The 17,555-nt window shown below is 43.0% G+C and overlaps 1 protein-coding gene across 2 annotated transcripts in view; it reads right to left on the reverse strand.

Annotated features, from left to right (window-relative positions):
* Positions 1 to 2,513: 2,513 nt before the first annotated feature.
* Positions 2,514 to 17,555, reverse strand: part of LOC124593965 (caspase-1-like) — a 150,348-nt gene continuing 135,306 nt past the window's right edge. Inside the window, exons 5-6 of one of the 2 annotated variants that reach the window (XM_047132312.1) lie at positions 3,259 to 3,388; positions 2,514 to 3,153 (exon numbers count right to left, since the gene is read on the reverse strand). In XM_047132312.1, coding sequence (XP_046988268.1) covers positions 2,915 to 3,153; positions 3,259 to 3,388 — 369 coding nt within the window. In that variant the 3' untranslated portion in view covers positions 2,514 to 2,914. The remainder of the gene's footprint in view (positions 3,154 to 3,258; positions 3,389 to 17,555) is intronic. The other variant, XM_047132313.1, reaches the window with a different exon arrangement.

Raw genomic sequence — 17,555 nt, forward strand, 5'->3', positions numbered from 1 at the left:
TTTAAGGTCAGCCTCCTCCTTGAGTGGGACTCCTTATTGGCACAGTACCGCAGCCTAAGGCACTTCACAGCCACAGTAGCTTGTGCTGTGTGGGCCTTCACAGTTCTTGCACTTGGGAGGGTGTCTCTTGGACAAGGAACATCTTACACTAGCATATTTGCCTGCACACCTCACACCTGCCTCAGTGAAGTATAGCAGCACTCCACATATTCAAGTCCTTGACAGCAAATACACTGGGGCAAGCCTTCCTTGTTCCATAGACATACAACACTGACCTGAGTATCTGCCACCTCTTCACCAAAAACAGGCTCCTTTTTTCTGCTGATTCTTATTGGCTACTACCTGGAGTAAAGGTGGATTGGACAACCACCACTACACACACACACACACACACACACACACACACACACACACACACACCAAATCTGTTGTCCTCTCCTCCAGATCTTTAAGAGGTCAGGATCTGTGCACTTTTGGGAAACCCTTGAAGACTGCTTTCATGAGATTGTCTGGGACAAAAGCATGAATACAGAAAGGAACCAAGAGCTCTGCTGCCGCACTTGTGACCTTCCTGAAATCTGACATTTGAGAGTTGAACTCTCCCTGTCTCCTGCAGGCCTCACAATGACGACGGCTCTCATCCATGGTTTGAGGCACTGCAGAATCACTTTTAGCTTTCATAAATCTCCATGATGTTCAGACCACCTGGCAGTGAGTGCCGAATGGGTCCAAATGGCTCTGAGCACTATGGGACTTAACATCTCAGGTCATCATTCCGTAGAACTAAGAACTACTTAAACCTAACTAACCGAAGGACATCACACACATCCATGCCCAAGGCAGGATTCGAACCTGCGGTCGCGCGGTTCCAGACTGAAGTGCCTAGAACCGCTCGGCCACCAGAGGTCGGCGCCGAATGGGAGTTTGCCGTATTTTCTGTATGTTGGTTTTCAGCCGTTTGCATGGCCTTCCTCTGTTCCATCACAAGTGGTTGATACGGGTTGGAGGCTGCTTCTGTGGCCCCAATTTTGGATGAACAGGTAAGGTCCTCAGTGACTACAGTGAAGTGTTCAAAGACAAAGAAATAACTTTACAATTAATAACAGATGTTGACAGTTGGTATTGGAAGCATCCAGTTGCTTATATCAGTAAGCCACCCAGTCAGACACACTTCAGATTTGGCCCAGTCGAACTAGCTATTACCACCAGAAGTAAACTTGGAAACACACTAGTAAGAAGTAAAGTGCCTACAGCATAGACACTGGTCGGAAAGAGGGATATGCAGACAGGGCAAACCTACTGGTCTGTGGAATCAAGTGTTATCTGAATTGGCAGAGCCTTAAAGGAAGAAAAGTGAAAGACATTGATTTACAGTTCAAATAGGATTTCTGACGGACTTTGGAAGAAAACTAATATCTTCCGTTCTACAAGAATATAACAGATATGAAAAATGCAGAGGAGAACTTCTTTATATGTACATTCAGAGAATTTAGATGGGACATAACAGAACTTAAGCTTATGACATTTTAACTGCTTTCAGAATTTTGTTTACTGTCACATCTCTTGTAATCACAGTCACAAACAATCTTTAAATTCTTTTCTCATTTATGTCAGTATTAAGGCATACTGCTGCATTATGATAATATATGTACATTCAACTCTACAGAAGCAGAACTCTATGGATCCGTGGAAACAGCTGCGGAACTTGGTGAATCAAAATTCTTTTACGTTGTGACTAGAAAAAGAAAAGCTAAATAGTTCAGGGATTGTCAGAAATATACTCCTCATGTAAACATAAATCTATGATGGGAAGGAATTTGAATTATCTGCCATACAAAGGAAGTAGGAAGTCTTTTGTGTTTCCTGAAAACACTGTTCTTTGGCAGTCACTGCATTTTGCTTCTTTTTGTCAAGTGTGTGTGTGTGTGTGTGTGTGTGTGTGTGTGTGTGTGTGTGTGTGTGTGTGTGTGTCAGTTATCTACCAGATTATAGCTTTTGTTCTGGGAATTCAGATGTTTCAGCTTCTAGTTCACAACTGATTTACACACTTATTAAATGTAGATGTAAGACTTTATACATGTTTAGACTATCACATTCAGTGCAAGGGAAAGGTATTTTCAATTTGGATACCTATGAAAACAGGCTTATAAATTTTCCTTGTTATCAAATGGTTCAAATGGATCTGAGCACTATGGGACTTAACTTCTGAGGTCATCAGTCCCCAAGAACTTAGAACTACTTAAACCTAACCTAAGGACATCTCACACACCCATGCCCGAGGTAGGATTCAAACCTGCGACCGTAGTGGTCGCACAGTTCCAGACTATACCGTCTAGAACCGCTCAGCCACACCTTCCTTGTTATCACTGAGATCTTTATGAAGGAGTACTTACATTTATTCCATGCAGATGTTTGTAGAATTAGGGAGTATTTTGGGATAGAATTGAAAAATCAGATTTAAAAAACTCTTCAAAATTTCTTTATTAAAGACATAGCTTAACAATCAAAACTTAAACAGTTTCTATAATAATAGTTGATCTTACACAGAAAAAGGAAAAAACAACGAAATTCTCTAATGGTAATACGAGGGTAACCTCATGAAAGATTCTGAATAAAAATCTAAATAGGCAAAAGCAACTTATTTCCTCAGTCATTTCATTTGAATAAATATTTCTGTTGCTGTATAATTTGTTTACACAATCAAGTTGTATTATTCACAGCCAGAAAAACGAAATGAGATCACGCATTTAGGATCACAAGTTTTATATGAACACACGTATTAAAATGTCATGGCAGGTGGCAATTGTTCCAATATAAATTCTCAAATTATATCAAACACCCAATTTTCTATGAAGCTTTGAAGTGAATTTGAGCAACATTGTGATGATTTTGTATAAATTAACTATGAAAATGATCATTTTTTAGGACGAAAGTACACATCTCGTATAAGCATCGTCGTGACAGATGGAACTTGCTTCTTTTCATGTTGCCATAAAACAACATCATTAAATGATTCGAATTCCACTGCAACTTTCCGTGCAGTACGTGTTAGAACCCTAAGGAGATCCATTGTGGAAGCATGGGCCATAAGTTCTTCACACAAGCACTGGATGAACCACGTACCACTTTCAGGGTTTCGCCATGAATAAAAGCCTGTAATTTTATTTACATGATGATAAGAACAGAAAATTTTATCACATGGAAGTATATAGCAACTATCTGGTAGGTAACATCTTAAAAATATTAGGATATGCTTACCTTCAGCAGAGCTGTAAGCAATTAAAAAATCCGCATGTGTTGGAATTTTGTACGCCTCTTGGGATGAGTCAGTCTGAGTTCTTGAGCGAACTAACCTCACACCAGGATCCACTTCCTCTCCTCGACAAGCCTGAAATCAAAACACGGAATGTGGATAGATAAATAAATAAATAAATAAACACACACACACACACACACACACACACACACACACACACACGCGTGCGTACATTGTATGTATGTATCATGAAACCACATGTACTTGAAACTGTATCATTTTGAAGACCTATTTCTGTATTATATTGCCAGATCATAGAATCTTTTTACTACATTTTTGAAATCAGGAAGAAGAATGTTATTGCATAATCATTCACATTTTCAAACACCAACCTCTCAGGAATCTGGTGTTACTGTCTAGTAGCTCAAAATTTTCTGCATCCAAGACTTGTATGTGTTAACAAAATATTTCAATTCCAGTATTAGAGTTCCTATAAAAATTTGTGTGTGTTTTGCTACACTGTATGAAGAGAAAGTACCTGCCTACAAATAACCCCCAGGAAAATTTAATATTAATGCCCTTTTGAGAAAGTAAGAGTCTATAGTTGAATGCAATAGCTTCATTGCCAAATGTGAATGTACAGGGTGTTTCAAAAAGAATATACATCTTACAAAGTATTATTTTGCCCAAACTATCCATCGCTGTGTCTCAACTCGGCTATTGGAGAAGTGAGTACATAGCCTAGTTTATATTAATAGCCGCTAGATGTCAGCTGTCTGCTGTTTTGCTTGGTAACCATCATATGTTAAAATAAATCCTCCGCAGCAGAAATCATTGTGTGTTCTCAAGTTGAGGAGTGCAATTCCATGTTTACAGTGCGAAGATGTTTCAAGTTGAGGTACCAAGTTGATCCTCCAACTGGCTGGAACATTCACAGATGGTATCGACAGTTTCTGGATACAGATTGCGTATGTAAAGGAAAGAGTCCCAGCCACCCTCGTGTTTTTGAAGAAAATGTTGCACAAATTCACAATGCTTTCCAACATAGTCCTTCAAAATTAATTCGTCATGCCAGTCGGGAGTTACAACTGCCTAGAATAACAATTTGGCATGTTTTGAGATGATGGTTGGTTATGAGGCCGTGCAAGTCACAGCTGTCACAAACTCTGTGTTCTGATGACAAACACAAATGTGTGGCATTTTGTAATGAGATTCTCGATGCTATTGACAATGGTAACACTTTCACACAACGCATCATGTTCAGTGATGAGACTTTCTATGTTAGTGGTCAGGTAAATAAGCAGAACATCCAAATTTGGGGCTTGCAGAACCCATGTGCAGCCACTGAACATGTATGAGATTAGTCCAAAGTATGTGTGTTTTGTGCGATGTATCCTGATCATCTGTTTACAGCCCATTCTTCTTTGACAGAAACATGGTTAACAGTCAGCAGTATCTCACTATGTTACAAAACTGGTTGTTTCTGAGGCTGCTTGAAGACAACTTCATTTTTTAACAAGACGCACCACCCCCTCACTCGAGTCGTCAAGTGTGTTAATATCTGAATGAAACCCTACTGAACCGTTGGATCAGTCATCAAGGAGCTGGCAATTTAACAAGTCTCAGGTGGGCTCCACAGTTACTGGATTTGAAACCCTCTGACTTCCTCCTGTGGGGTTTCATTAAAGACAATGTTTATGTACCACCACTCCCACAGAACCCGGAAAAGTTGAACTGGACCCGCACTGCCATAACATCAGTGAAGAAGGATGGGCGTACCCGAGTATGGGAGGAATTTGAGTATTGATGTGATATTGTTTGTGTCACTGATGGAGGACACATTGAACATCTGTAATCTGAACTTGAGAGGTTTGTAAATGTGTGCGTAAAGTTTTGTATTCATATGTCTTAAAGTTTGATGAATATATGCATTCAAAATACGTATGTTCTTTTTGAAACACCCTGGGTATTATGTATCATTCTTGAGTTATGTTGATTTTGTAGGAGACCTGTATTTTAATGTTTTATAAAATATTCTTACACAAACAGATGCTGAAATAATGCCATAGTATGGATCATTTATCTGTACTCAAATAGTTAGGAACATGCTCTCTTTATTCAGGTTCGATTTCTCTTTGTCTCTGTGCATTGTTTACCACTTTTATGATGATTATGGAACTTACTGGAAATAAAATTAAATAGAATTGGAGCAGTTACTATCAATAATGTTGCATACTAAAGTAACTTCCCTGGCTGCTGCCATCCCAGCACTACATTTTTTTAAATGTAGTTATTCTCTTTTTGTTTGACTCATGCATCACCCACATTTCACTTCCAAACACTGATGCACTTCAGAGAAATTTATATTAGATGTAATGAATTCCTCTTCCTCAGAGGTGCATTTCTTCCTGTCATCCGTCTGTATCCTACATCCTTTCTATTTCAGCTTTTGTTAGTTATTTTGCTAGGCAAATAGCAAAATTTATCTACTTTTAGTGTCCCATTTCCTTATTCTTTCAGCAACATCTGATGAATTTAACTAAATTCCATTACTTTTGAAAAACTTCTCTTTACGTTCATCTTGTACCCTCTTTTCAAGACACCATCCATTTCACTTAACTGCTCTTTAAAGTTCTACGCCATCTCTTGTGAAATTAAATCAGCACATGTCTTAGTTTTTATTTCTTCTCCCCAAACTGATCTTTTCCAAATTTTTCCTTTGTTTCTTTTGGTGTTTGCTCCATGAATAAATATAGTAACATTGAGGATATGCTGAAGTCCTGCCTCACTTTTGAACTGCCACTTCCCCTCCATGTCCTTCAATTTATGATGGCCAACTCATTCCTGTGCAAATTATCTGTTATTCCCAGTATTTTATACCTGTTGCCTATGTAATTTTGGAGAGCATATTCTAGTTGGCTTTGTCAAAAGCTTTCTTTAAATTCACAAATGCTATAAATCTAAGTTCACCTTTCTTCAGTCTTTCTTGCAATTTATGTCATAGGGTAATTATTGCTTCTTATGGTTCTACATTTCTTCACAACCTGCATTTATTTTGCAGGAGGTTAGTTTCAGCATTTTTCCCATCCTTCTGTTAGCAGATCATGCAAATATTTTGCAGTCATGACTGATTAATGCAATGGTTTGCAGCGTTTTCTCCTTTAAGTTTGAGGATATTGTGCCTGTCTCAAATCCTTCACATTAGGTGTAACACTTCCATCATGGCTGGCTCTCACAAAGATTTCAGTCATTTTGGGGTGATGACATCTACTCTAGGGACTTTTTTTTACTTAGGCTTTTCAATGTTCTGTCAAATTATTCTTATATCATCTTCTCTCCCATCTCACCATAATGTATTTCCTCTTCTATTTCTACAAAGTTATCTTGAAGTTTATTTCCCCTTCTATTTATTCCTTCCACCTTTCAGCTTTCCATTCTTTCCTTTGTGCTAGCTTGGGCCATCTGAGCAGTTCTCGTTCTTTTCCGCAGTTCTCGTTCTTTTCCGCAGTTCTCGTTCTTTTCCGCAGTTCTCGTTCTTTTCCGCAGTTCTCGTTCTTTTCCGCAGTTCTCGTTCTTTTCCGCAGTTCTCGTTCTTTTCCGCAGTTCTCGTTCTTTTCCGCAGTTCTCGTTCTTTTCCGCAGTTCTCGTTCTTTTCCGCAGTTCTCGTTCTTTTCCGCAGTTCTCGTTCTTTTCCGCAGTTCTCGTTCTTTTCCGCAGTTCTCGTTCTTTTCCGCAGTTCTCGTTCTTTTCCGCAGTTCTCGTTCTTTTCCGCAGTTCTCGTTCTTTTCCGCAGTTCTCGTTCTTTTCCGCAGTTCTCGTTCTTTTCCGCAGTTCTCGTTCTTTTCCGCAGTTCTCGTTCTTTTCCGCAGTTCCATCAGATAAAGACCCTGTGCCATCAGAAAATCACATTAAACAGAACTTAATCCCAAATATTTTACTGGATTCAGGGGGATGTAGGTTGCAGTAACTACTGGGAGATGATGAAGCTCGCACAGGATAGAGTAGCATGGAGAGCTACATCAAACCAGTCTCAGGACTGAAGACCACAACAACAACAACTAATTCAGTCCAGAGACTGGTTTGATGCAGCTCTCCATGCTACTCTATCCTGTGCAAGCTGCTTCATCTCCCAGTAACTACTGCAACCTACATCCTTCTGAATCTGCTTAGTGAATTCATCTCTTGGTCTCCCTCTACGATTTTTACCCTCCACGCTGCCCTCCAGTACTAAATTGGTGATCCCTTGATGCCTCAGAATATGCCCTACCAACCGATCCCTTCTTCTAGTCAAGTTGTGCCACAAACTCCTCTTCTCCCCAATTCTATTCAATACCTCCTCATTAGTTATGTGATCTACCCATCTAATCTTCAGCATTGTTCTGTAGCACCACATTTTGAAAGCTTCTATTCTCTTCATGTCTAAACTATTTAACATCCATGTTTCACTTCCATACAAATGCTTTGAGAAAAGACTTCCTGACACAATCTGTACTCTCTGTTAACAAATGTCTCTTCTTCAGAAACGCTTTCCTTGCCATTGCCAGTCTACATTTTATATCCTCTACTTCAACCATCATCAGTTATTTTGCTCCCCAAATAGCAAAACTCATTTACTACTTTAAGTGTCTCATTTCCTAATCCAAGTCCCACAACATCACCCTATTTAATTCGACTACAGTCCATTATCCTCGTTTTGCTTTTGTTGATGTTTATCTTATATCCTGCTTTCAGAACACTGTCCATGCCGTTCAGCAGCTCTTCCAGGTCCTTTGCTGCCTCTGACAGAATTACAATGTCATCATTAAACCTCGAAGTTTTTAATTCTTCTCCATGGATTTTAATTCCTACTCCAAATTTTTCTTTTGTTTCCTTTACTGCTTGCTCAATATACAGATTGAATAACATCAGTGATAGGCTACAACCGTGTCTCAGTCCCTTCCCGACCACTGCTTCCCCTTCATGCCCCTCAATTATTGTAACTGCCATCTGGTTTCTGTACAAATTGTAAATAGCCTTTCGCTCCCTGTATTTTACCCCTGCCACCCTCAGAATTTGAAAGAGTATTCCAATCAACATTGTCAAAGGCTTTCTCTATGTCTACAAATGCTAGAAATGTAGGTTTGCCTTTTCTTAATCTTTCTTCTAAGATACGTCGTAAGGTTAGTATTGCCACATGTGTTCCAACATTTCTACGGAATCCAAACTGATCTTCCCCGAGGATGGCTTCTACCAGTTTTTCCATTCGTCTGTAAAGAAAGCGTGCTAGTATTTCGCAGCTGTGGCTTATTAAACTGATAGTTCGGTAATTTTCATGTCTGTCAGCAACTGCTTTCTTTGGGATTGGAATAATTATATTCTTCTTGAAGTCTGAGGATATTTTTCCTGTCTCATACATCTTGCTCACCAGATGGTAGAGTTTTGTCAGGACTGGCTCTCCCAAGTCTGTCAGTAATTCTAATGGAAAGTTGCTTACTGCTGCAGTCTTGTTTTGACTTACGTCTTTCAGTGCTCTGTCAAACTCTTCGTGTAGTACCATATCTCCTATTTCATCTTCTTCTACACTCTCTTCAATTTCCATAATATTGTCCTCCAGTACATCGCCCTTGTATAGACCCTCTATATACTACTTCCGCCTTTCTGCTTTCCATTCTTTGCTTAGAACTAGGTTTCCATCTGAGCCCTTGATATTCATGCAAGTGCTTCTCTTTTCTCCAAAGGTCTCTCTAATTTTCCTGTAGGCAGTATCTATCTTACCTCTAGTGAGATGAGCCTCTACATCCTCATTTGTCCTCTAGCCATCCCTCCTTTGTCATTTCACACTTCCTGTCGATCTCATTTTTGAGACATTTGTATTCCTTTTTGCCTGCTTCATTTTTATATTTCTCCTTTCATCAATTAAATTCAATAGCTCTTCTGTTACCCAAGGATTTCTATTAGCCCTCGTCTTTCTACCTACTTTATCCTCTGCTGCCCTCACTATTTCATCTCTCAAAGCTAATCATTCTTCTACTAATTTATTTTGTTTCCCCCATTCTTGTGTATCGTTCCCTAATGCTCTCCCTGAAGATCTCTACAACGTTGGGTTCTTTCAGTTTATCCAGGTCCCATCTCCTCAATTTCCCATCTTTTTACAGTTTCTTCAGTTCCAATCTACAGTTCATAACCAATAGATTGTGATCAGAGTCCACATCTGCCCCTGGAAATGTCTTACAATTTAAAACCTGGTTCCTGAATCTCTGTCTGCATTATAGGGACATAATGTGCATTCACATGATATGTGGCCTGTAATTGATGAAGCGTCATCTCTCCATTGGCTAAAGATTCCGGAATAGTCTTCCATTTGGAATGGGTCTGCCAAAGGGGAGGTGACCACAAAAAGCAGAATGAATAAACAAAGAAATGATCATGTTCCATGACTCATGGTGTGGAATGATAGAAGCTTGAGCAGGGTAGTGAAGTTTTCAAAAAAACGGGAAAGGGAACTGCAAAGACTCAATCTAGATGTAGCAAGCAGGTGTCAGTGAGATGAAATGGAAAGAAGTCGAGGATTTCCAGTCAGATGAGTACAGGGTAATATCAACAGCAACAGGAAATGGTATAAGGGGAGAAGGATTTGTTATGAACAGGAGAATGAGAGCGCGTTTCTGTGAACAGTTCAGTCATAGGGTTGTTCCTATCAGAATCAACAGCAAACCAGCACTGACAGTATACATGCCAACATCGCAAATTAAGTGAGAGAGAAAGTATATGAAGATATTGAAAGTGTAATACAGTACACAAAGAGAGATGAAAATCTAGTAGTCATCGGGGACTGGAATGCAGTTGTCGTAGAGGAAGAAGTAGAAGGAAAGGTTACAGGAGAATATGGGCTTGGGACAAGGAATGAGAGGGGAGAAAGACTAATTGAATTCTGTATCAAATTTCAGCAAGTAATAACTGATACTCTGTTCAAGGATCACAAGAGGAGGAGACGAATGTGGAAAAGGCAGGGTGATACAGGAGTATTTCAGTTAGATTACATCATGGCCAAACAGGTTCTGAAATCAGATACAGGATTGTAAGGTGTACCCAGTAGCAGATATAGACTCAGATCACAATGAAGTAGTGATGAAGAGTAGGCTGAAGTTTATGCCATTAGTCAAATAGAATCAATAGGCAAAGAAGTGGAATATGGAATTACTAAGGAATGACAAATTAAGTTTTAAGTTCTCAGGCTATAGAGACAGCAATAAGGAATAGCTCAGTTGGCAGTACAGTTGAAGAGGAATGGACATCTCTAAAAATGGCAGTCAGGGAAGTTGGAAAGAATAAGATACATACAAAGAACTTAACTGTGAAGAAACCATACATAACAGAAGAAATGCTTAAGTTGATCGATGAAAGAAGGAAGTATAAAAATGGTCAGGAAAATTCAGGAATGCAGAATGAGAAATAACATAAGTAGGGAGTGCAGGGAAACTAGTATGAAATGGCTGCATGAAAAATGTGAAGATAGCTAAAAAGAAATAATAGTTTGAAGGACCGACTCAACATATAGGTAGGTCAAAACAACATTCAAATAAATCAAAAGGAAGGTTGGTAATGTTAAGAGTGCAATGAAAATTCCACTGTTAAATGCAGAGAAGAGAGCAGATAGGTGGAAAGAGTACACCGAAGGCCTCTATGAGGGGGTAGGTATGTTCGATGTGATAGACCAAGAAATTTGAGTGAATGTAGAGGAGATAGGGGATCCAATATTAGAATCAGAATTTAAGAGTAGGACACACAGAAATCTACCAGAATTTCTAAAATCATTGGGGTAAGTGGCAACGAAATGACTACTGAAGTTAGTTTTTTTTTGTTTTTGGTTTTAGGGCGCAAAACTGCTATGGTCATTAGCGCCCGGTCCGTTACTTAGGAAACAACAAAAACCGAAAATGGAAACCAGCAGCAATGGGAACGAAACTCAAAAAATTGGAGAAACTAAAAGCAGAATGAAGGCTTAAAAATCCACTACAGAAAGTGGTTGGTTGTCTCTCTCTCCCCCCCCCCCCCCCCCCCCCAAAAAAAAAAAAAAAAAAAAAAAAAAAAAAAAAAAAAAAAAAAAAAAAGGAGCTTCAAATGACTGACGCCATTTCACTGGCACTAACGAACTCGAGAACGCGATCGGCCGAGCGCGTGTCATCTGCTAAAATTGACGATATATCAGGCGACAGCTGTAGACGGGCACATAAAGGAGTAAAATAGGGGCACTCAATTAAAAGGTGTCTTACCGTCCACCGCTGACAGCAGTAGGGACAGAGTGGGGGAGGATCGCCGCTTAAAAGATGTAGATGGCTAAAAAGACAGTGCCCTATCCGGAGTCTAGTAAAAATTACCTCCTCCCGACGACGCGTTCGGGAGGAAGACGTCCAAGCACAAGGAAGAGCTTTCACGTCCCGCAATTTATTATGGGGAAGTGTTGACCAATGGGCGTGCCATAAAAGAACAACTTGACGACATAAAACGCTCCGTAGATCGGTGAAGGGAATCGATTGAATAGCTGGCCGAAGAAGATAGACTGTAGCCTTGGCCGCTATATCGGCCACCTCATTTCCACAGATACCAACGTGTCCCGAGATCCAGAGGAACGCCACCGAGATGCCCCCCAGGTGGAGCAGGCGCAGACAGTCCTGAATCCGGTGGACCAGAGGGTGGACAGCGTAAAGAGCTTGGAGACTGAGGAGAGAGCTGAGAGAATCTGAGCAGATAACATACTGTATCCGCTGATGGCGGCGGATGTAGTGGACAGCCTGGAGAACAGCGTAAAGCTCCGCAGTATAAACCGAACACTGGTTGGGAAGCCGAAATTGATTTGGGGCGTCGCCAACAATATAGGCACTCCCCACACCGAACGATGTTTTCGAGCCATCAGTGTAAATAAATGTGGCTTCTTTCATTTGTGCACATAGAGCAGCAAATGCCTGACGATAAACAAGTGAAGGGGTACCATCCTTGGGAAATTGACAAAGCTCACGGAGCAGGCAGATCCGGGGACGGAGCCAAGGCGGTGCTGTACCCCAAGTTGTCTAGAAGGTTTTAGGAAAGCGAAAGGAAGGAGAATGGAGCGGACTCCCGGTGGTAGTAGGGAGGAGGGGCGGCCTGCGTACCCTACATCAAAGGAGGCATAGAAAAAAATGCCATGGGCTGGATTTGCAGGCATGGAAGACAGATGGCTAGCATAACGACTCAGAAGGACTGCTCGCTGATTGGACAGCGGAGTTTCAGCAGTCTCAACATAAAGGCTTTCCACAGGGCTGTTGTAAAAAGCTCCAGACACTAAACGTAATCCACAGTGGTTCGAGATGACGAAGAATAGACGGCCGAGCAGAGGAGTAAACTATGCTTCCATAGTCCAATTTCGAGTGCACTAAGGCGTGATAGAGGCGGAGAAGGACCACTCCGTCCGCTCCCCAGGAGGTACCATTCAGGACACCGAGGGTGCCGAGGGATCGCAGACAGCGAGCCGAAAGATAGGAAACATGGGAGGACCAGCACAGTTTTTTGTCAAACGTAAGACCCAAGAATTTAGCGACATCCGAAAACGGAAGGTTGACAGGTCCTAGATGTAAGGAGGGTGGAAGAAACTCCTGACGTCGCCAAAAATTAACACAAACGGTCTTACTGGGAGAACAACGGAAGCAGGTTTCGATGCTCCAAGAGTAGAGGTGATCGAGACATCCTTGAAGACGTTGTTCAAGAAGGCTGGTCCGTTGAGAGCTGTACAAGATCACAAAATCGTCCACAAAGAGGGAACCCGAGACATCAGGAAGGAGACAATCCGTAATTGGATTTATTGCAATGGCAAACAGTACAACACTTAGCACGGAGCCTTGGGGTACCCCGTTTTCTTGGGAGAAAGTACGGGAGAGAGTAGTGTTCACCCGCACTCGAAATGTGCGCTCTGCCATAAATTCGGGAAGAAAAAGGGGCAGCTGACCTCGAAAGCCCCAAGAGAACAGTGTGCGGAGGATGCCTGTCCTCCAACAGGTATCGTATGCTCTCTCCAGATCAAAAAATATTGCTACTGTTTGGCGTTTCCGGAGAAAATTGTTCATGACGTAAGTGGAGAAAGTAACAAGATGGTCAACTGCAGAACGATGCTTTCGGAAACCGCATTGGGCAGATGTTAAAAGACTGCGGGACTCCAGCCACCAAGCTAAACGGCAATTCACCATTCGCTCCAAAACCTTACATACACTACTCGTGAGAGAAATGGGGCGATCGCTAGAGGTGAGATGTTTGTCCTTTCCAGGTTTCAGAACAGGAACGACGATAGCTTCCCGCCATCGTCTTGGAGAAGTACTGTCGGTCCAAATTCGATTATAAATGCGAAGGAGGTAATACAGACTATGGGTTGATAAATGCAGCAACATTTGGATGTGGATACCTTCCGGTCCTGGGGCGGAGGAGCGAGAAGAAGAGACTGCATGTTGGAGTTCCCGCATGGAGAAAACAGTATTATAGCTTTCGCGATTTTGAGAGAAGAAAGCAAGAGGTTGCACTTCCGCTGCACGTTTCTTCGGGAGAAAAGCTGGCGGGTTATTTGAAGAGCTCGAAATTTCAGCAAAGTGTGCACCCAAGGAGTTAGAAATTGCGACGGGGTCCACTAACTTATCACGCGCGACAGTGAGCCCAGAGACTGGGGAGAAACTAGGCGCGCCTGATAACTGTCTAAGCTGACTCCAAACTTCCAAGGAGGGAGTGAAGGTGTTAAATGAGCTAATAAAGAATTTCCAGCTTGCCTTCTTGCTATCGCGGATGACGCGACGGCATCGCGCACGGTACTGCTTATAGCGGATACAGTTGGCCAAAGTAGGATGGTGGAAAACGCGAAGAGAGCACGTCACCGCTCACGTATTGCATCACGGCATGCCTCGTTCCACCAAGGAACTGGGGGGCGCCGGGGCAATTCGGAGGTGCGTGGTATTGAACGTTCTGCAGCTGTAAGAATAACATCGGTAATATGTGTAACCTCATCGTCGACGCTAGGAAAGTGACGGTCATCGAACGTCGCTAGAGACAAAAAAAAGTGTCCAATCGGCTTGGGCAAACTTCCAGCGTCGCGGGTGCATATATGGCAGTTGAGGCTGCAGTCTAAGGACACATGGAAAGTGGTCACTCGAGTGTGTATCATCAAGGGCGAACCATTCAAAGCGCCGAGCTAGCGGAACGGTACCGACCGAAAGGTCCAAATGAGAGAGATTTGTCGTGGAGGCAGACGAAAATGTAGGGACCCCAGTGTTCAGGCAAACTAGATCCGCTTGATGGAAGATGTCTAGCAATAGTGAGCCACGTGGACAAGGATGTGGAGATCCCCAAAGCGGGTGGTGGGCATTGAAGTCCCCAACCAGCAAATAGGGGGGTGGAAGCTGACCAAGAAGATGAAGGAGATCAGCTCGTGCCATTGGTGTGGACGATGGAATGTATACAGTACAAAGAGAAAAGTTATATCCAGAAAGGGAAAGACGGACAGCGACAGCTTGGAAGGAAGTGTTTAAGGGGATTGGGTGATAATGGAGAGTATCATGGAGAAGAATCATGAGTCCTCCATGGGCTGGAGTGCCTTCAACAGAGGGGAGATCAAATCGGACGGACTGAAAATGGGGGAGAACAAAGCGGTCATGGTGATGCAGCTTTGTTTCCTAAAGACAGAAGATGACCAGTGAGTAGGATCGTAAGAGGATCGACAATTCGTCCCGATTGGCTCGAATGCCGCGGATATTCCAGTGGATAATGGACATGGGGTGAACTGAAAATGGAGGAATGTGACCAAGGTCACCGTCAACTCAACGACTGCTCAGAGCTTGCGACCAACAGCATGGAATGGCATTCAGCCGAAGGCAGAAGATCCTGATCCGTAGGTTGTTCAGGAGCAGCTCCTGCCACCAGCGATCGGCCGGTTGATCGGCCGCCAGCAGTGCGCCTCGGCGACACAGAAGACGGCCGAGGGCGATTTCTGCCAGGTGGTGCTGTAGATGAGGCACGCCTGGGCGGAGAAGGAGAGGAACTGGGTTTCTTATTAGCCTTCTTGGAAATGTGATGTTTAGATGATGGAGGAACCCATGGTTGTGAAGTCGGGGTACGTAAAAAATCTTCACGAGTATGCTCTTTTTTCGAAGTCTTGGTGTCTGACTTGTGGGCTCGAGATTTAGCAGAACCCAATGAAGGGTGAGCCATAGAGTGGGCAGGCGAAAGTGGTGAGGTTGAACGGGCGATCTTTGCACTGGCCGATCTGACAACCGTGGTACTAAATGTGAGGTCACAAGTCTGCGTGGCCGCCTCCTTTGTTGGCCGAGGAGAAGCAAGGACAGTGCTGTATTTTCCTGTCTGAGGCATGGTGGGCTGTCGACTGGCGAATAATTTTTGAGCAGCAAAGGTCGACACCTTTTCCTTCACTCTTATTTCCTGGATGAGCTTTTCGTCATTTAAAAATGGGATAATCTCGAGAGGAAGCAGCGTGGTCACCCATACAGTTGATGCAGTGAGGGGATGGAGGTGGACAAGCACCCTCATGGGCATCCTTGCCACATGTAACACATTTGGCCGGATTGGAACAGGACTGGCTGGTGTGATTGAACCGCTGACACCGATAGCAACGTGTAGGGTTTGGGACGTAAGGGCGAATGGAAATTATCTCATAGCCTGCTTTGATTTTCGATGGGAGTTGAACTTTGTCAAATGTCAAGAAGACAGTACGGGTTGGAATGATGTTCGTGTCAACCCTTTTCATCACCCTATGAACAGCCGTTACGCCCTGGTCAGACAGGTAGTGCTGAATTTCTTCGTCAGACAATCCATCGAGGGAGCGTGTATAAACGACTCCACACGAGGAATTTACAGTGTGGTGCGGTTCAACCCAGACAGGGAAGATGTGGAGCAGTGAAGTACGCAGCAATTTTTGTGCTTGGAGGGCACTGACTGTTTGTAACAACAAGGTGCCATTCCATAATCTGGAACAAGACTTTACAGGACCTGCAATTGCGTTGACACCTTTCTGAATAATGAAAGGGTTGACCGTGGAGAAGTCGTGATCTTCGTCAGATCAAGAAACAACAAGGAACTGTGGCAACAATGGAAGAACTGTCTGTGGCTGAGACTCAGTGAACTTACGCTTGCGAGCAGACATAGTGGAAGGTGAGGAAACCATTGCGGAAGAATCCCCCATGATTACCGGCGTCTCCAATGGCACGCTCCTCCCTTGTGGGGGCCCTCTCTGAGGTCACACCTCCCGACAAATGGACAGAGGGACCAATCGGCACTTCCGGGAAGGTATCAGCTCGGGTAGTCACCCCTCCCTGGGCCTGGCCGTTACCAGGGGGTACGTACGTGTCCTACCTGTCTACCCGGGGTGGGGAATTACGCGTTACCCCGTCGCCGGCTACGCATGGAAATGCGTGGGTCGGCCTTCAGACACGCACAGGGAGGAAAAAAAAAGGGAAAGGAAAGAAGAGGGGTCTCAAACGCCGCAGCGGACAAAAGGGCAAAGAGAAGAGGTAAGGAAAAGAGAAGGACAGAGGATGGACGAAGGGTAGAAAGCAAGGAATTTGTAACAGTTTCAAGCATCCGTCTCCGGACGTAGGCACAAACCATACTCCCAGAGGGGGAGAAAGGGAAGGAAAGAGCCAGAGGTGAGGGGAGGGGGGGCAAGATGGGGAAGGATCCGGTATGGGAAGATATGCAGCCTGGAAAGGAAGGAGGGCCACATTAGCTCGGGGTCCTGTGCTCGCTATGCACGTATCCACAAAAGAGTTGTGGATCCCCTGGGGGGACTGAAGTTAGTGTGTAGAATGTATGAGTCTGGGAACATACCACCTGACTTTCAGAAAAATATCATCCACACAATTCCGAAGACTGCATGAACTGGCAAGTACGAGAATAATCGCACGATCAGCTTAACAGCTCATGCGTCGAAGTTGCTGACAAGAATAATACACAGAAGGATAGAAAAGAAAATTGGACATGTGTTAAATGATCAGTTTGGCTTTAGGAAAGGTGAAGGCACCAGAGAGGCAATTCTGACATTGCAGTTGACAATGGAAGCAAGTCTAAAGAAAAATCAAGACACTTTCACACATTCATATGATTTATCAACTTGGAAAAGCATTCGACAATGTAAAATGACACAGGGAAACATTCCACATGGGAAAAATATATCTAAAAACCAAAGATGATGTAATTTACCAAACGAAAGTGCTGGCATGTCGATAGACACACAAACACAAACATACACACAAAATTCAAGCTTCCGCAACCAACAGTTGCTTCATCAGGAAAGAGG

The sequence above is a fragment of the Schistocerca americana genome, chromosome 2 (genome assembly GCF_021461395.2).
Source record: "Schistocerca americana isolate TAMUIC-IGC-003095 chromosome 2, iqSchAmer2.1, whole genome shotgun sequence".
NCBI classification, from domain to species: domain Eukaryota; kingdom Metazoa; phylum Arthropoda; class Insecta; order Orthoptera; family Acrididae; genus Schistocerca; species Schistocerca americana.